A 23,398-nucleotide genomic window follows, 5' to 3' on the forward strand; every position below is an offset into this window, starting at 1 on the left:
TGATTTTTTCCCACTATGAAAAGTCAATGTGCCCCATTTTTGGAGGACTACTCCTTTACATCATTCAAAACACAACGGGTAAAAATGAAACCACTATATATGACACTATATGACAAATAACAGCCATGTGTTGGATAACTAGGCAATTCTTTTGTTAAATTAAAGCCATTTTAATAATATCATAAATTAATGTTTTTTTTTTAAAAATGATTCAGAAAACTTCTGCACAAAAGAAAATGTATATGTAGGCCTAACCTTGTTCGTAAATACATAGCTTTCATAAAACAAACAAAAAAATTGTTTGACATCCATAAATTTCGAAGGGAAAAAAAGTTGTGTAAACATTTATTGGTTTCAAACCGAGAAGAAAAAACTGCACCAGCAAACATTATACAGCCTTTGTAGTCCACACATCTCGCGACGAAAATAAAAGATGAGATCAAGCGAGAGAAAGAGAGAGAGAGAGAGAAAGAAGACGTGTGACAGTGCAAACTTTAATTCCAGTGACTTTTAATGAGATAAGAATTTTAAAAACCCATAACGGACCAGATGTCCATCGTCCCAAAGACAGGAAATGAGAGAAAGCGATAAAACCTTCCATTTGGCGAATGCGCCACTTCCATCAACGTTTAAATTAAGTTAAAATCTCCAGTCCACATATTTTGGCGAGTCAAACAAAAAAAAGACATAAATGAGCAAAGAACAAATCACTTGCTTATTTGGATGTGGTCACTGTATAAATTACGATATTTTCGGACGTTGTTTTTCGTTGCTGTCGTCCCTGCTGGAAGGCACAGGTCGAAGGTGTTGCTCCCTTGTAACAGATGACGTCTTTACAAAGTCTTTTATAGGGAATTTGTTCGTTCAATCCATTTCTTTAAAAAACAACCAATGATTTATTTTTAAACAGCGATGTGACAAAGCAGAGGACGTTTTGTTGCCGTGTGACCTTGAAACTACTATTCACATTTTGATCGTAAATAAAAAAAATTATAATAATAATAATAACAACCAAACATGCTCCATTTCTAGTCTTGCGTTCCTGATCTATTTTCGAAAAAATAAACAAAACAAGCCAACCGTGTTTAATTTGCCTTCCTTTTTGGTTTCGTTTAAATAACAATTCGTGAACAATTCAACTACAACATTCCCAGAATATTTTTTTCGTTTTTTCCTTTTTTAACAAACTAGCGTGAAAATCCCATTCGAAAGTAACAAACCCGTTTGGATTAAGCCGTAGTGGTGCAAAAACAAACAAACAAACAAACAAACGAGACGAATCAAGAAGGTGTGGCTGCAATGGCAGGAAGTGAGACTGAGGCAATGATGGTGATTGGTGGTGGTGGTGGTGGAGAGAAAGGAAAGGGGTGTGGCCTCATTGCGAGCTGGATCTGGCGAGGGTGTGTTGTTCGTTGTGTCCCTTGCTAGTTCGCAGTTTGAATTTGGTGAAGGAGCTGTTGAGTTTATGAAGCGCGCTCTGCGCGGCGTACTTCGAAGGAAACGTGGCCAGGATGGTGTACGTGGACGCCAGGTCGAGAGGGGGCGGTTTGGTATGGTCAGAGTTTGTGGCGTCCGCCCCCTCGCTGCGGCTCTCTGATTGGTTGGGAGATGAAGTTTCTGGCAGCCATTTTATGAAAGCGCCAACTTTGCTCAGTTCTGCGAGTATAGAGTCCGCTTCCAGTCGACTGATGCCAGCCGGAAGATCCGTCACCTCCAGAACACGACCGGTTTCTGGGGACACAGAAGATAAAAGAAATTTCAGCTAAAGTCATTTTTGTGATTTACTGTTTGCTACATAAAATCATTCTAGAAGATTGTGTGAAAATATAACCTTGATATCTTTAAAATCAATGAGTGAAATCAAACTTTGATGCTTTAAATCTCTTTCTGACTTAACTTTATTTTGGAGGACAAAAATGCGCTCAGAAAAGTTAGCATAATCTGCGATGAATCTGTTAATTTTAAGTATTAGCATTAGCAATTAGCTTTTTGACATCATGCAGAAATAAACTAACATTGTTCAACATACGTACCTTTCAGAGCTCAAAACGGTTTCCCTATGTTATTTTTGTAACAAAGCAGATCTGGGGCACCATTGACTTCCATTGTAGGATGAAATAATACTATGAAAGTGAATGGTGCCCCAGATCTGTTTGGATATTAAAGGGATAGTTCACCCAAAAATGAAAACAATGTCATTAATGACTCGCCCTCATGTCGTTCCAAACTCGTAAGACCTTCGATCATCTTTGGAAACACATTTAGTCCGAAAGCTTGTTGACCCTCCATTGAAAATCTACGTACGGTATACTGTCCATGTCCAGAAAGGTAATAAAAACATAATCAAAGTAGTCCATGTGACATCAGTGAGTCAGTTAAAATGTGTTGAAGCATCGAAAACACACTTTGGTCCAAAACAACAAAAATTACGACTTTATTCAGCACTGTCTTCTCTCCCGCGTCTGTTGTGAAGCGCATGCGCAAGACCAAAGTCACGCGACTGCAGCGACGCGGCTGACGCGTTTTCCTCATGCTTGCAAAGTTTTCTTTTTCAAACTTATGCTGCGTTCACACCAGCCGCCATAGAGGCGTCAAGCATGAGTGATTTCAATGTTAAGTCAATGTGAAGACGCGTTGACGTTTATCTAGAGGTCTCGTGGCGCGAATGAGGCATTTAGAGAGGAGTGGTAGATGCGATTCCGCCTCATTCGCGTCTAGTTTGCGCGGATTGGGCGAGTTGAGCGTTGCCGCAGGAAACGCACAAGTTGAACATTTTTTACTTTGGTGGAAAAACAAACCGCGCTAACCAATCAGGAGCTTGCTCTAGTAGTGTCGTGATTAAAGGAAATTTTGATGCCTCAAACACAGCTGGTGTGAACCCACAGTTACAGCGTGCGTCTCCCTCGGACTGTAAACGAAGCCCCGGCGCACAAAAACAAACAAAAAAACAGCTGGGGCGCACCAGATAACACGTCATCCGCGTCACTGCAGTCACGTGACTTTAGTCTCGCGCATGCGCTTCACAACAGACGCAGACAATGCTGAATAAAGTCGTAATTTTTGTAATTTTTTGAACCAAAGTGTTTTTTCGATGCTGGACGGTATACCGTAAGTAGATTTTCAATGAAGGGTCAACAAGGGACTAAATATAAAACATCTTAAACTGTTTTCCGAAGATGAACGGAGGTCTTATGCTGCGTTTACACCAGCCGCGGTAGAGGCGGCAAGCGCGGGTGATTTACATGTTAAGTCAATTCAAAGACGCGATTACACGTGAATTATTATCCTGCGGCGCGGTACATTCCGTGCGAATTGAGCGTTGCCGCGGGAAACGCGCGAGTTGAAAAATCTGAACTTCGGCGGATTTCCGGTCCGTGTTAACCAATCAGGACCTTGCTGTAGTAGTGACGTGATTACAGGAAGCAAGCAGAGTGGTGGAGTCTCAGAAGCCCCTCCCATGACGCGAATTTCCGTGTGAATTTCACACGCAAATGAAGCGAGTGAACTCAAATGTTCAAGCGTCCAACTACGTGCGAATAGCGCGTTTTTACCGCCTCTACCGCGGCTGGTGTAAACGCAACATTACACTGCAAAAAAAAAATTTCAAGAAAAAAAAATTCTTAGTATTTTTTTCTTTTCGGTAAAAATATAAATTGTCAAATTAAGATGCTTTTTCTTGATGAGCAAAACAACCCAAGAAAACAAGTCCAGGTCTGAGAAAAAAAACATTAAATTTAAGCGATTGTGTGCATAAAACAAGCAAACAAAAATCTGCCAATGGGGCAAGCAAATTTTTCTTGAATTTAGTGTTTAAGAAAAATGTTCAAGATTTTTTGCTTACCCCATTGGCAGATTTTTTTTGCTTGTTTTATGCACAAAATCACTTAAATATGATATTTTTGGTCTAAACACTAGACTTATTTTCTTGGGCCGTTTTGCTCATCAAGAAAAAGCATCCCAATTTAAGAATTTTTTGATATTTTTACTGAAAACAAGAGGGTGAGTCAATAATGACACTACTTCCATTTTTGGGTGAACCATCCCTCCAATATTTTTCAAAATATTTTCAGTTTCACAATTTTTTTGGTAAACTATCCCTTTAAGAACAACAGCAGCACAAGTTAGCTTTCATTTCATACCCGTTTCTCCTGCGCTCACGTCAATAGACAGTGATTTCTTTGCGGGTCTTCGACTACGGCCGCCGTACCGGCCACCCACATGACCCTGAGACGCAAACACAGAGCTGATGAGTGTGTTTGTGTCGGTCAAAGAGAACAAATGCGAATAAATCTTCAACATGCAATGGTGATGAGGATGCAGATGGCATGGTAATGGACGTGTGTCCCTCAAATACATTAATGTTCATGCAGCTGGATGTTGGCAATAACAGACAGTGTGTGAGAGCAGTGTCGGTGCGTGTGTTCAACCTGATGGTGATAAAGATTGTGATGATGGTTGACCACATGAGAGCCGTGCATTAGTGGGGGTCTGATGGGAGGGTTATACTGGAGGGGCTGCCCAATCAGAGGAGGATACCTGCCATCACCTGCGAATGCACATAAGCGATTATAATCAATATAGATTTGTTTTCACAACATATGTACAGACATGTCTCTGATCGGCTTACCTTGGCCTGGAGCGAAAGGGCGAGAAAACTGAGGCATGAGAAAAGGGGCGTGGCCTGGACGAGGACCCTTCAGGTTAGCCAGATGGGTGGGAGCAGGAGACTGAGCTGGTGATGGGGAGGGGCTAATCAGATGCTGTGGATTATTCTAGAGAAAGAGAGAGAGATTTTTAGTCATTGGTGTGAATGGTTCGTAATTTATCTTTATTATAGATGTCTGCTGCTGTAGTTGTTTGTACCTGCGTGTTGTCCTGCGGTGGCAGGTCGCTGTGTTTATAGTATCTGTTGGGTTTCCAATGAGATGGAGAAGGAGCTCTTGGATGCTGGCAGGGAGGAACATTCAATTGCATCATCACCATTCCACCAGTAGGGGGCGGCGGGGGAACACCTGACAAAACACAGTCAAATATAAATGTTTATATTAGAAAATTATAGCCAAATATAAATATATTTATAAAATTAAATATAAAAAATAAGCTGTATGAATGAATCATGAAAACACGTTATGGTTATTTATATTTTTAAAAATTGCTTTGTGTGAAAATTAGGCCTTTGTTGTAGGCGCCTGACAATAAAGCACATTTAATTGTAAATAAATATTTTTAGTGAGTTTTTCACATGTTTAAACAATAATTACAGTAAAGTAAATTGTTATACAACAATAAAAAATAATAATAATGCAAATTTCAGCTAAAAATAGCAATATCTTTAATATTGACTAAAGTGAGGTCATGTCAAAGATTGAAATCAATGTGAAATCAACCTTCGGACTTTATTAAATCTCTTTCTAACTTTTTTTGGATGACAAAAATGCCCTCATAAAAGTTGGCAAAATCTGCAATTATTCGGTTAGAAAAGAGACAAAATGTTTTAATTGTAAATATTTTTGGGGGATTAGCATTAGTACTTAGCAATTAGCTTTTCAGTAAAAAAGTAACATCATGCAGAAATAAACTAATATTGTTTAACATACATACGTTTCAGAGCTCAAAGCGTTTTCCCTATGCTATTTTTGTAACAAAGCAGATCTGGGGCACTATTTACTTCCATAGTAGGATAAAAAAATCAATAAATAAATCAATAAAACAATAGTATGAAAGTAAATAGTGCCCAAATCTGTTGGGTTAAAATATTTTTTTTAAAATATTTTTATTTGTGTAAAAAATATTTGTTATATTAATACTTAAATTCGACAATATAATATAAAAAATATTAGTAAGATAAAAATAAATAATGAAATAAATGTAAAATAATAATTAAACCCAGGTAGTGGGGGGAGCTTGCAATTAATACATTTGGGATGAATCTGCAATTTTTTCGGTTAGAAAAGATACAAAATGTTTTAATTTTAAATATTTTTGGGGGTTTTGCATTAGCACATAGCAATTAGCTTTTCGGTAAAAAAGTAACATCATACGGAAATAAACTAACATTGTTTAACATACGTACCATTCAGAGCTCAAAATGTTTTCCCTATGCTATTTTTGTAACAAAGCAGATCTGGGGCACCATTGCCTTCCATAATAGGACAAAACAATAAATCAATAAAACAATACTATGAAAGTGAATAGTGCCCAAATCTGTTTGGTTAAAATAATAAAAAAATATTTTTATTTGTGTAGAAAAATATCTATAATATAAATACTTAAATTCGACAATAAAATATAAAATATTAGTAAGATAAAAATAAATCATTAAATAAATCTAAAATAATAATTAAACCCAGGTAGTGTTGGTGGGAGCTTGCAATTAATTACTTTAGTACGAATAGAGCACAATAATAAAGCACATTTAAGCAAAATTATTGTACTAACACGACAGTTTTGTAACTTTATTTACGAGCAAATTTTGGAGGACAAGAATGCCCTCATAAAAGTTAGCAAAATCTGTAATGACTTAATATGAAAAGAGACTACATTTTTAATTTTAAGTATTTTTTTTGAGGATTAGCATTAGTACTTAGCAATTAGTTTTTCGGTAAAAAAGCAACATCATGCGGAAATGAACAAACATTGTTTAACATACGTACCTTTCAGAGCTCAAAACGTTTTCCTTATGCTATTTTTGTAACAAAGCGGATCTGGGGCACCATTGAGTTCCATAATAAGATAAAATAATACTATGCAAGCTAATGGTGCCCCAGATTGGTTTGGTTTAAATATTTTTCAAAATATTTTTATTTGTGTACAAATAAATATTTATATTATAATTATTTATATTCAACAATAAAAAATATTAACAGCAAGATAAAAATAAATAATTAAATACATTTTAAATAATAATTAAACCCAGGTAGTGGAGCTTGCAATTAATCAATTTGGGATAAATCTGTCCTCATAGTTTGAATAGAGCACAATATTACAGCACATTTAAGCATAATTATTGTACTACGACAACACTTTTGTCACTTTAAAAGCAATAAATAATTAAATAAATTATTTTTAACTTTGGAATTAAAATACACCAAAAAAAAAAACTTTGTCAAGAGATTTTGTTGGATACACCTCTTTGTGTGCAGGGATCAGAGCGTAATAAAACAAGGAATATCCTCATATATTTTAGTTATATATTTCATCCAAATCAGTGCATTTATACAAACACTCATTAATTTTCAGACATACTGTATTGTTTTCTATCATTATTGCGTATCGACTATGGCTAAAGTTTTAAATCTAATTAATCATTAGGCATTCTAATACACCAGTACAGCAGACATATATTTACGACATTCATTAGAAACCCACCTCACTTATGAATTATTCACCAACTTCGGAAAAACGCAATAACTAGCTACATAACACACACACTCGCACCCAAACCAGCCCAATTAAACGAGTTTATTAAACAGTGAAAGGTCAAAGAGTGAGCGAAGGTCTCGCATCTTTTTCGTCACAAACCCCCTCTTTCTTTAGCAATATAATCATCACCTCCTCTACACGCACATCGGCGGAGCGTTCATTATCGCTGAGGTTTATTTAAATAAATATTGATTCTTCCCACTTCCTCTGAAACGTGTGATGAACTCGCGAGCGCCTGCGAGGCACGGACAGAAATGAGAAGTGTAAACAACATTTAATTAAATGACTAAATAAAACATTTCGAAAATGAGAAATAAACTCTGCTCAAAGCTCATTAAATGCTCTCGACGTGTTACCCGAAAGATGTGACGAGACTTAATTTCTGCTGTGAAAAACTGCCACTGGGAAACGACAGATCTATATTAATCATGAGACGTTAACGCTGAAGTGTAAAAAAAGAGTGTCTTTTTATTATTTTCTAAATAAATTACTGAAAATAAATCAGCTAATGCAAAACAAAAACAACATATTTACTAAAAAGTCATGAGAATTTATCACGAGACGTTAACGTTGAAGTGTAAAATAAGAACGTGTATTTTTAATATTTTCTAAATAAATGAATGAAAATAAATAAATGTAATGTAAAACAATAACAACATATTCACTAAAAAGTCATGAGAATTTAACCACAAAACATTAACGTTAAAGTGTAAAAAAAGAATGTGTATTTTTATTATTTTCTAAATTAACAAATGAAAATAAATAATGCAATGCAAAACAATAACAATATAATTATGTAAAGTCATGAGAAATTAACCACGAGACGTTAACCTAACAAATGAAAATAAATAATGCAAAACAATAACAATAAATGTACGTAAAGTCATGAGAAATTAACCACGAGGCCTTAATGTTTAAAAAAGAATGTGTATTTTTATTATTTTCTAACCTAACAAATGAAAATAAATAATGCAAAACAATAACAATAAATTTACGTAAAGTCATGAGAATTTAACTGCGAGATGTTTAGTTTAAAGTGTAAAAAAAGAATGTGTATCTTTATTTATTTTCATTTGTTTAATTAGAAAATAATAATGCAAAACAATAACGATAAATTTACGTAAAGTCATGAGAATTTAACTGCGAGATGTTAACGTTAAAGTGTAAAAAAAGAATGTGTATTTTTATTATTTTCTAAATAAACAAATGAAAATAACTAATGTAATGCAAAACAATAACAGTAAGTTTATGTAAAGTCAGGAGAATTTACCAACGAGACGTTTAAAAAAAAGTGTATTTTTTTTTAAAATAAACAAATGAAAATAAATAATGTAATGTAAAACAATAACAATAAATTTACGTAAAGTCATGAGAATTTAACTGCGAGATGTTAACGTTAAAGTTTAAAAAAAGAATGTGTATTTTTATTATTTTCTAAATAAACAAAAATAAATAATATAATGCAAAACAATAACGATAAGTTTACGTAAAGTCATGAGAATTTAACTGCGAGATGTTAACGTTAAAGTGTAAAAAAAGAATGTGTATTTTTATTATTTTCTAAATAAACAAATGAAAATAAATAATGTAATGCAAAACAATAACAGTAAGTTTATGTAAAGTCATGAGAATTTACCGACAAGACGTTTAAAAAAGTGTATTTTTATTATTTTCTAAATAAACAAATGAAAATAAATAATGTAATGCAAAACAATAATAATACATTTACATAAAAGTCATAAGAATTTAAGCAGAAAAGTTGTTTAAATTACTACTATAAACAACTACTTTTTTGGACAAAATGTATTAATTTATTTTACACAATTATCATCGTCATTTAACGGAAAAATACGATCAGGTTATTCTTCGAAGAATCATTCAATTATCCTTAAGTTGACATGTAAGGCCACACAGTTGCCCTAAACTCTTGTCGCTAGAAACGTCATAAAGGCTCTAATAGAAAGCTAACAGATTAGAGGTTTGTGATTGGTCGAGATGGTTGATTTACCTGTGCACTGCTGGCCTGTGATTGGCTGAGAGCCACAGGGGGAGGGTGCTCTCGGAAACGACATCTGATCTGAACCAGGCGGGGGAAGAAAGCCGACCGTAGAACTGTACACACACACACACAGAGCATGTACTACTTTAAACTGATTGGTCGATATCAACTACATACTTCAGATTGCATTGGTTGTATGAGCATTACCTGACGGTAGAGTGGTGGGTTGGCGGCAGCATGCTGTAATACACTTGCATGCTGGTGGAGGGCGCTGGCGTCTGATTGGTCTGTCCCTGCATTACAATCTGTTGCTGATAGGCTGCCTGCGAAACGTTTTGAGATCCCTGTTGAACAGACACCTGACACGTACAGTCTCTTGTTAATTTCTAAGCTGCACAGCATGATTTGTTTTACGCAATGATGATGACTCACCTGATATGGAGGCATGGCGGGGTACTGCACCATCACACTCTGAATCTGATTGGCCATCCCACCTTGGGTGCTAACCAGCGATTGGTTCTGAGCCTGTTGGACTCCCATCATGCCTTGGTAGCTGGGGGGTTGACCGGGCATGACCGTCTGGAAACCTGAGACGACATTCAGGCAATATAACAGCAAATGATGACAAACGATGCACAAACAACATCTGGAACATTAAACATTAAGCAGGACACAATGCAATAAACAACTGCAACGTGCAATGACTAAATGACGACAACTTGTGGAAAGACACAAGCTGAATTTTAATTCGTAATATGTGCGCACTTTTAGGTTAGACACTTTAAGGATTTGGAAAATGGCAGACAACCGGAGTGATTCATGTATCATCAGATCTAGCACAGAAAGAGATGAAGTGACCTTTCGTTCGCTACATCAGTGTGTTTGCCCGAGTACACGGCTATTTTTACTTGCTCTTGCAAGGCCAAAGCGAATAGACAAAAAGCTTGCCGTACAAGACTCGCACATTAAAGTGCCTGCGAAATTGGGTCTTTCAATGTCACTTTGGATGAGGTGTGTGAGTTTCTCTCTCTGAACACACACACATGCACAAAAAAACAAACCAATTTCTCTCAGATTTCTCTATTAGAAGTCAAAAACTGATATTTAATGATACCAAAAACTCATCGACGTTGACCTGTGAGGTACCATGATGCTAGATGATGTTGCTATATGGTGTTCTGCAAGGTCATACGTTGCTAGTATGTTTGATGCTTACTTGCTGGTCCTGATTCGGGTTAGGGCGACAGCTGATAACCGAGGGTTGGAAAAAGAGACCGGTTCACTGTGAGAATTCCTGACAATCTCATACAGCGACACGGCCCCGCTTCCCAACACTCCATTCGGAAAACTTACAAAGAATTTGGATACAAACATATCGGTGTGTACCTGTCTGTTGTGGTGGCAGAGCTTGACTCTGGGGGGCGCTGTAGTGTACCGGTGTCACTGCTCTGTAGTGTTGGTTCGAGTGCGAATATTGTCCGGGAGCGCAAAAACACGCTGATACCTGCACACACAAATTGACAACTTAGTACAACTAAAATGCATCTGTCTGTGGCAAAAATAAAAGCTTTTATGTGTGCGTACCTGTTGCACGGGTTGCTGCATGTATCCATGTGGTTGCAGGACAGATTGATTGACAGGTGTGGGCGGAGGATAGGCGTGGTGGTTCATGGGCTGCCCAGCCGACTGAAGCATGTAGCCGGTGGGCGGGGGGTTCTGAAGCACAAGGGATTGTGGGTAAAGGCCCGTGTGGGGATCCTGAGCTTCGCTTGAAGTCTGTCGAACTAGATTCATCTGGCCGAACTGAGCGCTTAAACCGTCCTGTTGCTGTCATAACACACATAAATTGAAACTAGTTATTGAAATTCGATTTTTCTCAAAATTGACCACCTTCAAAATGTTATGTAAGCCCAAGAGTCCATATTAATTTGATTTAGGGCTGATTTATTTTCCCCCCGCAATTATTATTATTTTTTTTGCAATAATTTTTTTGCAATCGGTTATTTTCCACAATCGATTATTTTCTCGCAATTGATTGTTTTTCACAGTTGATTATTTTTGCAATCGGTTATTTTTTTTCCAAAAGATTATTTTCACAATCTATAATTTTTTCTCTGCAATCAGTTTTTTCGCAACCAATTATTTTTTTCCCGCACATTTTTTTCTCACAATCAATTATTTTTATCCGCAATCGGTTATTTTCCCCAATCTATTATTTTTCGCAATCATCCCCCCCCCAAGGATTCTTTTTTCCCCACAATCAATTATTTTTTCGCAATCGATTATTTTCACTATCAGTTATTCTGAGGATTATTTTTCAATTAATCAAATAAAAACCTAAACATCTATTCAATTAGATTTTTTACTTATTATAGCCATTAAACCCTAAATTAGAGCTTGTGCTGTATGAACAAGACAGCGATCGATTATTTACCCAATCGATTATTTTATTTTTCAATAGGTTATTTTCCACAAATCGATTATTTTTTCACAATTGATTGTTTTTCACAATTTATTATTTTCGCAATTGATTATGATTATTATTTTTTTCGAATTTTTTTTCACTATTTATTATTTTTACCCGCAATCAGTTTTTCGCAATTAATTATTTTTTTCCCGCAATCTATTTTTTTCTCACAATCAATTCTTTTTATCCGCAATTGGTTATTTCCCCCCAATCTTTTATTTTTCGCAATCATTTCCCCCCAATCAATTACTTTTTCGCACTCAGTTATTTTTCTGCAAACAGTTATTTTTTGCGATTATTCGAAGGATTATTTTTCGATTAATCGAATGAAAACCTAAACATCTATTCAATTAGATTTTTTGCTTATTATAGCCATAAAACCCTACATTAGAGCTTGTGCTATATGAAGCAGATGGCAGTGCGGGATCATGTGACATCACAGACCAACTAATCGATAATGAAATTCGTTAAAAACCATTTCCATAATCGATTAGTTGTTGCAGCCTTTATTTGATTACCCAAAGGATATTTAGTAGAAGTGAATCACCCAAACTCACAGGTTTACCAAAAACTAAACCAGGGCATCAATTTTGAACTTTAAGCTTTAGAAACCACACATCAAAAGCCAGACCTCCCTACCATCAATAAAAGTCCCTCTATTGGCATAAGCGGTAGACTTTTATTATTTAAAAAACCCTAACATCTGGTGGAATGAATTATTGATGCAGTCTGAATTTGCTAATGAGGAGGTTATATTTGGTAGAAACAGGTCAGGGAAAGTGAGAGATGATAAAAATGACCCAGTTCAGTCATTAAACTCTCCCCACTCGGTACGAAAAACTCAGATGGGTCTCGTTTTTATCCTCTCAGAGACTAATCAATAAAACCAAAGCTGGGCTCTTTCGAGACACGTCGAACATAAACTTTAGTTTTTCAGAACTGCGTGAGATTTTGAGATCCGATGTAAAAGAGCGACAGATGACGATAACATTCAGAAGAAACGAAAAAGTTATAAAATGAGAGGTAAAGAAAAAAAGAATACAGAAAATGGGAATTGTGTCTTATTATTATATTATAATTATTATTTGTTTTTATTAAAAAAGATCTTGCATTTCATACGATTTTATTAAAGCAAAACTAAAGAGTTTTTGCTCTTTGCTCCCCCTACAGGTTAGAAGCGTAATTGTTCATTACCACTGTCGTAAATACTGCAGCATAGCTGGCTCTGATTGGATTGTAGGTCTGCCGTAAAGCAAGTTTTTTTAGTTTTCACTCGAACTACAGGACCACGACCCGACGGATGGAAACTTCTTTAGTGCGGTTTTGGCCGATAGAGGGCTGCAAAGCGAATGTGAAAGTGCCGTTCACCCCGTTTCGAGTGGATGAACGACTGAAACTTTTTTGGAAACGTTATTTTAAGGTAAAAAAACTCTTTGGTGTTGCTTTAACGACTGAAGGAAAGTAAGAAGCAAAGAATATGGAAAGATGATGTGATGGTGAGAGTAGTACCACGGTATATTGTTGAGTATAAGCACCAGGCAGGAGGGGAGGACAAGAGACTGCAGCGAACTGCACTGGCTGCGCAGACGGCTGCAGAGGAAAGAGAAGACACAAAAAAGAGAGGAAGAAGTGATGAACAGGAGGAAAAAGAGGTAGGGATCCAAGATCAACATTCAGAGAGGACGCAACTGTATTGAATGACAGATGGGTGGAGGGAACGAGAAACGTATGAGAAAATATTGAGGAAAAACAAAAATAAATAAATAAATACAGTATGGTTCAGACAAACATTAACAGATAAACGATAAAATTACAATTTTACTAAGTTCTCAATTCACAAATCAAGTTTATTTATTTGTTAATAATAACAAAAATTATTTATCTGGGATTAGGAATTACGCTATAGCCAGTAAGTAAAAAAAACGTTAAAAACCACGTACGTTTCTCTGCAAAAACTTTCATTGGTTGCCAAGCTGAACGATAAACCAATCAGGTGGATGGAGGGTTCACTAACCTGTGGGAGAAAGTGATTGGGTGGCTGAGGTTGAGGAGGAAGTGGAGGAGGCGGCGGGGGAGGATGCAGAGTCATGGGCTGTTGGCCCCGCCCCTGTTGTGATGTCATTGCTGGGTTGTAGATCACAGGGCTGCCATCGGGGTTAATGTATGGTTGACCTGTTAAAAAAAAGTAAAAAATATAAAAAATGCATTGAAATTTACGCAATTAGGCAAACATTTCATAACTGTCCTTGAGAGTTTAAGTCTCTAAACACGTTTTTGTTTGTCGACACAAGTCGAAAGAAAATTGCTTTTGGTAATCGACAGCATGTCACCGTCTGCCAATACATTTAACTTGCATTTAACCCGGAACGTTCCTCTAAAGTGGGTGGATAATTCGATTTCACTTCATTAGAGGAATAACGATGAATTAGTTACAAAGGTCAATGTGGCATCAAGTTAAAACCATGCAATTAGCACCAAACAAAACATCTAAATAAAGTGTTTCCTCTTCAAACTGTCAATAGCAGGACCTGCTTTCCATCCATTGACAGCATCATCAGGGGCTAGGTGGTACCCACCTGTCTGTGGATTGAGGAGCACACTGCCTGGTGGGATGGCTGAGGCGTCCAGTGGAACGATGTAGAAACTAGCGTTAGCGTTAATGTTAGAGTTAGTAGTCGAGCTTTGAGCGGCAGGGGTGGTTGTGTTGCACCCGATGGGCGGTGCTGGAAGAGGGGCTGGAGGGGCCATTGTGAATCCCCGACTGGGCTGAGGTGGAACGGGGGCGGGTAAAGACAGCTGAGTAGGACGGGAGAGCGACCCGGAAGACGAACCTACGCTACTAGAGGAGTCGGAACCTGAAGTGATGTAAGAAGAGAAGAACCAAAGTGTTTTTATTGCCAGAATTAGGATAGTGGACAAAGTCATGCGTGAGGAAGATGTTAAGGGTGGGACAAATAAAGATGTGATGTACGAGAAAAATGAACCATGCAACAACCAAACATGTTGCCAGATGCTATGAACATAACAGGTGCAAAATCATTCCTCATCGCTCAGAGGGCTGTTCAAACATAACCAGGCTGAAGGAGAGACCCAGAGGTTTTTGAACGTAAGAGGAGAGACATTAAATATGTAACATTATAAATATATATTGGTGTCAATGCCTTGAGCTTTTAAATGCCAAAGCATAAATAACCAATGAATCTGGAGAGCAGACTGCTCTGAATACGAATGGTCGCTCTGAGTATTTCCTCCACGAATGTGAAATGGATGAAAGGAAGTGCTTTCGTGACATTCGAACATAAGCAACACGAGCCTTCCAACGTAAATAAGGAAACTAAAGATGAGGTCATGAGTTTGTGTGGTTACTGTCATTTATATCTGTTAAAATTGTAACTAATCATAATTACTCGTTTTGGACAGTTTTCCCGCGCTCTTGCTGCTGGCCGTACTGTCTCCTCGAATCAGCAGGCTGATACCGCTGAAGCTGTTGGCTTTGGTCATGGAGGGCTTCAGGTTCCTGTGGGAGCTGTCCGAATCCGTGCTGCTCCACGGTCGGGGGTCTGAATACTTCATCTCGGTCTCCGAACTGCTCTGACGACTGTTTCCCGAGCGGCTGTCTCTCAACCTGCGAGAAAAAACGTTAATAAACAAAGTGTTGCTTAAAATCTTAGTTACGAATTTGCAAACCGCAAATTAACGTAATCAAATATATGTACAAAACGCCACCTGAATATTTGACGTCTTTGCTGGGTGTTGATATAAGTAACATCCTCTTGGATTCTAGAGAAATTTGCTCAAACATGAACATCATCGTAATACGTAAAAATCCAAACATGAAAACATGCAAATTTACGAACAATATAAATTACGTAAATATTATGCAATATAGCGTTTTTTACCTTTTATCAAATGGAAAATGTTCTTGTCCCTGCAAGCAAAAACAAAAAAGGCACTTAAATAACCCAATTAATTATTTTTTACATGAATAAAACATGATTTAAAACTTTTAAATCAATTAAATTTTAGATTTTTAAATAGATTTGTTTAAAACTATTAAAACAAATCGCTTCTGTAGCTTTATGTTAATCTGCAACACCGCGATTATCCACTAGATGCACTCGCATTTACCCAATTTATGAAAAAACTAAAAACCAAAACGTTATTTACTAATTTTAAACTCTGTGTATGTTTAAATAATCATTCTGAATCTGATCTCTAACAAAATTCTTTCACAAAAATGCAATTATTTCAGCTTTTTGCTAAAAAAAATTATTTTAAAGAAAAATACCCATATTTAAGAGCTTATAAGGAGAGAAAAAAAAATAGATAAGATGAAACGGTTTTTTTTTCCGTTTTGTTTGTTTGTTTATTGTTTGTTTGAAAATAAAGGGTCTGTTCTTTCATCTGATATATTGTATGTTTATATTTTTTTGAAGAAAAAAAATGGCTGACGGGGAATGAGTTAATAATTTGATTTTGGGGAAATATTTGGGAAAGTAAAAAATGTTTTATATTCAAATGATTAAAAACATAAACGTGTCGTTTTTATACTTAAATTGTAGTTGAAACAAGTTCATACTATGTGTCGTAATTTAAGAAAACAACGCACATCTTGAGCGAAGATTCTGTCTCTGGCACGCTGGTACTCCTCCTCTCTCTCCTCGATCGATTTACTCCGTCTATCATCCTTGAGGCGCATTCGCAGCTAAACGAACACACAACTTTTAGTACAGTACTACACATTTCAGCACAACCTTGTTTATTATTAGGGCTGCATAACAATTAATTGCAACTAATCGTTTAGAGTATAAAAGTTTTTGTTTACATCATATGTGTGTGTATTGTGTATAATAATTAGGTGTATATATAAATACACAAACATGCATGTGTATATTTAAGAAATATTAACATGTGTATATACACATTTTTATATTTATAAATAATTTATATTATATATAAATATTAATACTTAATATATACACTTTTTTGTATTTTATATATACATGCATGTGTGTTTTTATATATACAGAATTGTTATACACAATACACAAACATATATGATGTAAACAAAAACTTGTATTCGGCAAACGATTAGTTGCGATTAATTGTTATGCAGCTCTATTTATTATATTAATAACAATTACAATGCAAATATGTTAAATATGTAAATATGACTGGTAGATTATTTCGTACCCTGCCATCATCCTGGTCGAGACTTGAGTTATCTCTCTTTAAGATGTACCGCTTTTGGAAGTCGTCCGATTTATCATCTTTAAAGTGTTCGGAAAACTTCTGGTCTGGTCTGGAAAGCGAGGAAAGTGAGCGTTAGTTAATTTATATAAAACAAAACATAATACAACAGATGGTAAAACTTCAGCTAAGTTGCTTTTAAACCAGACATACATTCTAGTATTGCAGGTTTTGTTGATGATAACTGCTTTGCCGGTCTGATCGACGTTATGGTCCAGCCCGAAGTAAGCGGCCACCCTGTGCAGGAGCATCCTGTGGTATGAGGTCATCGGGGGAAACTTCCTCTTCTGACTGCTGAGAAAAATTGCAACATTACGAACAAAAATGTAAAATCGCGGTTTATTTTGTATCGTCGCGTACGTTCATCACAACATATCTGAATGATACAAACGTGAAGCAGCTTGTGATAATTCAAACCAGAGGTTGCGTTAGACCGTTTATATGTCGTTGTGAAGGACAGAGTCGTAAAAATTTAATCATAATCAATAGGGCTGTGAAAATTGAATTAATTTTAATAAATTACGGTAAAATGCCGCCACATCCAATAGCCAGAGGGCGCTCTTGTGTAGAAACGCCATTTGTGCCACAGAAGAAGTATAATTACAAACGCTATTCCAGGAAATATCTAGAGGCATATTTATATCGCTGTTTTTCAAATTGTTTTAGATATTTTCATGATAATAAAGAATATTTTTAATGATTTTGTTTAACGAGTATTGCTTTTTTAAATGCACGTTATAAACGACTCAAACTCATAGTGATTTTCGATTGAAAAGGACTTCCTACTGATCACAGAGCCGTATTACACGCACAAGCTGTGCATAAAACACAGAATCGGAGCCTTGGTATTTTTAACGGGGAATGCGATGCATCGATGCACAGCCCTCATAATCCATTATTATCCGTCATTTCATTTCGTTTTCGTAACTTTTTTCGTTTTCGTTCACAAGCATGCTTACTAATTGCTCTCTCGCAGAACTTAGCACTTAGTGCAAATACGCAATTGCCACCAACTGGACAGCGCTGAGAATTACATTTACAAGTAGCAAGTGTTATCTGTCAAAATGACGAATGGCTTCCGGATTTTTCTGTCAAAGACGGAAAATGTTCGGTTAACGCGACCTCTGATTCAAACAGATCTTTGTTTCTTGGTTTGACTTACTCGATGTTACTAATGAAGTCGAGAATATCTTGCTCCAGCTTCAGCAACATCATTCTGTCCCTGTAAGAACAGCACAGCTCATTAGCATTTATCACAGCTCATCAAGCAGACGAGACTTCGGCGTTCAAGTGCCAGAATATTTAAACAAATGCCTGCATCTTTCCATCCATCCGCATTAGCAACCAAAAAGAGATTTGAGCGGGCAAAAACATTTATTACAGTAACGCTGAGGATTTTAAAATGAGGATGAGAAAAAGTTTGATGTACTATGTGGATTAAAATATTAAATATATAATATTAATTCTTAAATATACAGTAGCCAGTTACAAGGTGAGCATTAAATAAAAAATAAAATAGAAATCAGTTTAGTGTCATTACAAGGTGTGTTAATGAGATGGCAGAGAGGTATTTTTACACACCGGGGGTTGTTCTTCAGTGTGTTGACCAAAAACTCATGAAGGTCTATACCCGTGGAGTCTGTGTATTCCTGACTGGGATCTGAGAGAAAACGAGAGAGATTCAGCTCACACATTCTGCCGCATCCATCTGGCGTGCGAGAAAACACGTCCAGTGCCAAAAAAACAAAAACACCCGCGCGCACACACCTCTTGAGAGCGTCTTCTTTAACAGTCGGTCGGTTTTCTCTGGCTTCTCTGAGAATTTCTCGCCGTCCTCATTTTTGATTGACGTTTCGTCTTTTTCGAAAGACTGGCTTAGCTCAATATGAATCTTTTCCTGTGAAAACAGAGACAATTAGACGGATTTAAATACAAAAAAAAACGAGAATTGGCAGCAATAATTTCTATGCATTTGCGTGAGACGTATTTGATAAAACACACATTCACAGATAACGTGTTTTACTTCATACGGTTCCTGTTTTATAGTGAAGCGATGTTGTCGATGGTTTTGGTTGTTATTATCAAGCGAGGAGAGTAATTAAAAGCTAATTATGATCTCTTTCCCTGAGCTGCGGCTAATCAGAGGAGTCTGATTAAAATACTTAGTAAACAGAATTAGCAGAAGACTTTGTAATCACGTAAAGTAATAAAGACCTGGCCGCTCTCGCTTAACCAGTACACTAAAGAACAAAGAAAAGGGTTGTATTAAACTTTACAAAACTTTACAAAAACAATCAATCACTGCTATAATATTTAAAGAGGTGTAGGCTTATATTAAATATCAGAAAATATTGTGTCGGAAAAATTATCAAATAACAATCTTGTTATCATCCTCATGTTGTTCTAAACCTGCATGAATTTCTTTTTTCTGATGCACAAAACAAAAAAGATATTTTGACAAATTATTGTGACCATTGACTTCCATAGTAGAAAAATTTATATTTAGAAGTATTGTGATAAATGATGAAGAAGATGTTTTGATAAATGATGGTAAGCACAGTTGTCGGTACCCATTAAATCCAATCGTATTAGCTTTTCCTACTATGTAAGTCAATGGTTACAATCAGCTGCGTGCTTATCGTTTATCAAAATATGTTCTTTTGTATAAAAAGAAAAATCATACAGGTTTAGATCAACATGAGAATGAGAAAAACATGATGTATTTTCATTTTTGGGTGAACTATCCCTTTAACCTTTTGTGTCTTAACTAGGGCTGTCAAAAGATTAATCGCGATTATTAACATACAAAATAAAAGTTGAGTTTGCGTAATAAATGTGTGTGTGTACTGTGTCTATATATTATGTATATATATAAATACACACATGTATGAATTTAAGAAAACTTTTATTTAGGTACATTTTTTAGGTATATTAATAATATAAAATATATCAATAAATATACATGTTAATATTTTTAAACACAAACATTAACATATACAGACACACACACACACACACACATACAGCACTTTTCAGTTCAGGCGGCCCGCCTTAGCTGGGAAACACTACCGTCATAACTAGGTCGTTCAAAAAAAGTCCGTCAAGTGCATTTCAAAGAATAACGCGGACGCTCTTCACACCGCGAGCGGGCACGCGCGCCACACAGCCGAAATGAGAAAGACGTGGTCCGGACCGTCACTGTCTGGTGGATAACTAGCCAGTTGATAAAACATCTTTGAGAATAGTTATTAATTATGAAAAAACTTTTATTTTGTACACGATTAATCATGATTAATCTTTTGACAGCCCTAATCTTAAAACAAAAACACAATTTTCAAAAAATAAAAAGTGATAATAAAATGGATTTTAACTATTTCAAAATAATAGTTTGTACTAATTTCTGCTTAAAATGTGTAAATTTATGAAAACAATTTATGCAAATATTAAATAAAAGTAAAAAAATCTATTTTGCCCAGCTAATTTATATAAATAAATGTTATCATATAATCCCCTTTATGTACAGAATAAAACAATTCTGTATTGCTTTATCACATACCTTTAAACAACAGTACAGTTTACGCAGATAAAACTTTTGGGTTTAGAGGGTATTTGGCCGTTTCTACAGCATATGAATACATATTTCATCAATGGGATTTTGTGAACTCCGCTGAGGAAAAAACTAAGTATTGTGGAGGTTATGAGATCATTCTGTCCTTCTGTGAGCTTTGGACTCATTCACGAGAGAGAGCGAAAGAGAGGCCTGCCAAACGAACAGCAGTGGCTCAAACCAAGAGATTTAAAGGAAAAGTCCAAAATTAAAATTCGGTCATCATTTTCTCCATTTCATGCTGAAATTTATGATAACATTCTTTAATGAAACCCATTTTTTATGATGCCGTGTTCCATTTTATGCAAGTCAATGGTGACCAGTGGATGTGAACCGTAGAAATCATATGGATTTGGAGGACTAAATTGGGAAAAAAGCATCATATTTGTGTGCATACCCAAGACCAAAAGTCAAGGCAACAATTTTTTGGGTGCACTATGCCTTTAAATGTTTACTCAGTCCTATTATTTCACCAGATCACAGTTTTTGCCGTTTTCACTCTGCCTCTGTCCTTCACTTTTCCTCTAAACAAAAATGAACGACCTGAAAGAGTCATCCAACGGCGAATAAGGGACACGCAACACAAGTGAGGGAAAAGGCAAACAGATGGATCGTGACGGAGAGAGCTAAACGAGGGGAAAAGATACCAAAAAAAGAAAAAAGGTCTATGAATAGAGAACCTCTTTTCTCAGGAGGAAGTCTCATTCATTCGTTCAAGGACATAAACGTAATTAAGGGCATTTATTCGTCTTTCGGGGAGTTCGGCCACAAAGACCTTGAATTCTTTTCATCCTCACCTGCTCTTTTACTGCACGACTTTCGAACTAAAATAAAAAGCAGATAAATCATTCTCAAACATTTTTTTTGTAAAGCAAGGCTACTCAAAGGAAATGAACATAGTTGCATTCATCGTAACTATTATATATGGGTTTGCATGTCGTGTCTATTAGCCCTGTGCATTTAACATTTGAAAAATTTTTCAGTTTTGTTTATTATTAGTCCATTCGACACACCGAAACACAGAAGTTTATATATAATAATTATAAATATTAAATATTATAATAATTGATTGTAGTGGAAGTGATGTCAAAACTAATCGCAATGCATTTTTCGCTCGCTAAAAAAAATACATTTACTATGCCGTTGTTTTTTTAACAACATTCGTCAAATATTTTCACATACTTTAGTACTACTATGCCATGGTTGCGAAGTAAAAAAAAAAAATGTTTGACATGAAATATACAAACAATTAAATAACAGATTTAGCAGTATATTAAAAATAGTAATCGTAATCGTAACACCAATGCGTTGAAAATACAAGAAAAATGCATAAGAGACTAAATCTATGGGGCGAATCTCACTAAGCAGTATGTTTAACCGCTTTATTAATTTAACTAGAAAGTTTAAATGTCAAGTATTCGACAGGATTCATGTGGTTTATCGACACGCATGATTTTATCTCGTAGCCCCTCCATGATGCTTTTCGCAGATTGGCACCAATAACCTGCCAAAAACCAAACAAACGTGCCCAGATATAAAGATCCGATAGTTTGGAGCGCTTGCGGTGGGCTCCGGTTTCCTAATAGCGGCTCTAAGCTTCAGGCTAACCTAATAAATAGAACAAAAATGGGGTTTGGATAAGAACAGGCAATTATAGCAATCCACTGAGCTCGGCAGCTGAGACAGGAAAATTGTATTTGGTGTAGATGATGGATGAATGCAATCCCATGCTGGACGCACACACCTTCAATAAACGCACAGCTCTATTAAACGTGCGCACGAAATCGATTTAAACGCACACATATATATACGTCTTTATAACTATGAATAGTGCTGACGTTTTGACAACGTTATTAAAAAACGCAGTCGTGCTGGTGGGGCGAGCATAACTGGTAATCGGTTTGATAATTGTCAGCATATGATGCAGTCTGCATATTATTATGAGTTAAACAGTACTTGGTACTCATCTTATAAGCTTGTTAGGGTGTAGTATGCTACAAATGTGATCACATGAGCAATTAGCGATTATTTATCTTGGAAATTAGTTCAAATTTATGCAAAAATGGATGCACTGCTGTTATTAGTAGTAAAAAAAGACATAATTGATTTATTTAATTTATTCGTCAAACAGGAAATAAAAAGTCACGTAGTGTGCTCTGAAAGGGTCAGGTTTATAACGTACTTGTCAAAGTAGCAGGTTATCCAGTTATTCAAAGTAAACAAAAAAATACACACTGTATAAACATAAAATCGGTAGGTAGCTACGCACACCCTTTAAAGCTGATTGGCTGCTTTTACCTGTTCATGCGGCAGTTCTGTGAGCAGGGGCGGAGAAGGTTCTTCACACACCGCCAAGCTGCGGACTAACTTTAACTTGCCGTTGGACTTGGAGAAGAGTAACCATGGTTACCATCAGCGACTGGCACTCATTCGCAAAATACTGTCCAGCAACGCATTACCACAAGAACTAAAAATAAACAACCAGCATTCCGCAAGCTAAAAATCAAACATCTCAAGAGAATTTTCAGAATTCGGGGAGGGCTTACGCATTTAGACCGTTAATTGGAAGCATGTATCAAAACCAATGCTTTTGTTACGAAAACTCAAAGTCTGAAAACCTCGGAGCGAAAGATGTCGAAATTAGGCAAACAAG

General features: G+C 36.2%; 1 protein-coding gene across 10 annotated transcripts in view; it reads right to left on the reverse strand.

The window, feature by feature from the left end:
- Window positions 1–328: 328 nt before the first annotated feature.
- r3hdm1 (R3H domain containing 1) overlaps window positions 329–23,398 on the reverse strand; it is a 34,468-nt gene continuing 11,398 nt past the window's right edge. For 3 of the 10 annotated variants that reach the window (XM_055216634.2, XM_055216633.2, XM_055216635.2), the window contains exons 5-27: window positions 23,044–23,130; window positions 18,906–19,035; window positions 18,720–18,798; window positions 18,301–18,360; window positions 17,292–17,432; window positions 17,082–17,190; window positions 16,498–16,593; window positions 15,788–15,816; window positions 15,615–15,668; window positions 15,296–15,513; window positions 14,465–14,743; window positions 13,903–14,060; window positions 13,398–13,478; window positions 11,006–11,248; window positions 10,808–10,925; window positions 9,854–10,008; window positions 9,629–9,780; window positions 9,431–9,534; window positions 4,864–5,012; window positions 4,628–4,772; window positions 4,428–4,546; window positions 4,140–4,224; window positions 329–1,731 (exon numbers count right to left, since the gene is read on the reverse strand). In XM_055216634.2, coding sequence (XP_055072609.2) covers window positions 1,376–1,731; window positions 4,140–4,224; window positions 4,428–4,546; window positions 4,628–4,772; window positions 4,864–5,012; window positions 9,431–9,534; window positions 9,629–9,780; window positions 9,854–10,008; window positions 10,808–10,925; window positions 11,006–11,248; window positions 13,398–13,478; window positions 13,903–14,060; window positions 14,465–14,743; window positions 15,296–15,513; window positions 15,615–15,668; window positions 15,788–15,816; window positions 16,498–16,593; window positions 17,082–17,190; window positions 17,292–17,432; window positions 18,301–18,360; window positions 18,720–18,798; window positions 18,906–19,035; window positions 23,044–23,130 — 3,147 coding nt within the window. In that variant the 3' untranslated portion in view covers window positions 329–1,375. The remainder of the gene's footprint in view (window positions 1,732–4,139; window positions 4,225–4,427; window positions 4,547–4,627; window positions 4,773–4,863; window positions 5,013–9,430; window positions 9,535–9,628; window positions 9,781–9,853; window positions 10,009–10,807; window positions 10,926–11,005; window positions 11,249–13,397; window positions 13,479–13,902; window positions 14,061–14,464; window positions 14,744–15,295; window positions 15,514–15,614; window positions 15,669–15,787; window positions 15,817–16,497; window positions 16,594–17,081; window positions 17,191–17,291; window positions 17,433–18,300; window positions 18,361–18,719; window positions 18,799–18,905; window positions 19,036–23,043; window positions 23,131–23,398) is intronic. The other 7 variants (XM_055216638.2, XM_055216636.2, XM_055216640.2 and 4 more) reach the window with 7 other exon arrangements.

The sequence above is a fragment of the Misgurnus anguillicaudatus genome, chromosome 23 (genome assembly GCF_027580225.2).
Source record: "Misgurnus anguillicaudatus chromosome 23, ASM2758022v2, whole genome shotgun sequence".
NCBI lineage: Eukaryota > Metazoa > Chordata > Actinopteri > Cypriniformes > Cobitidae > Misgurnus > Misgurnus anguillicaudatus.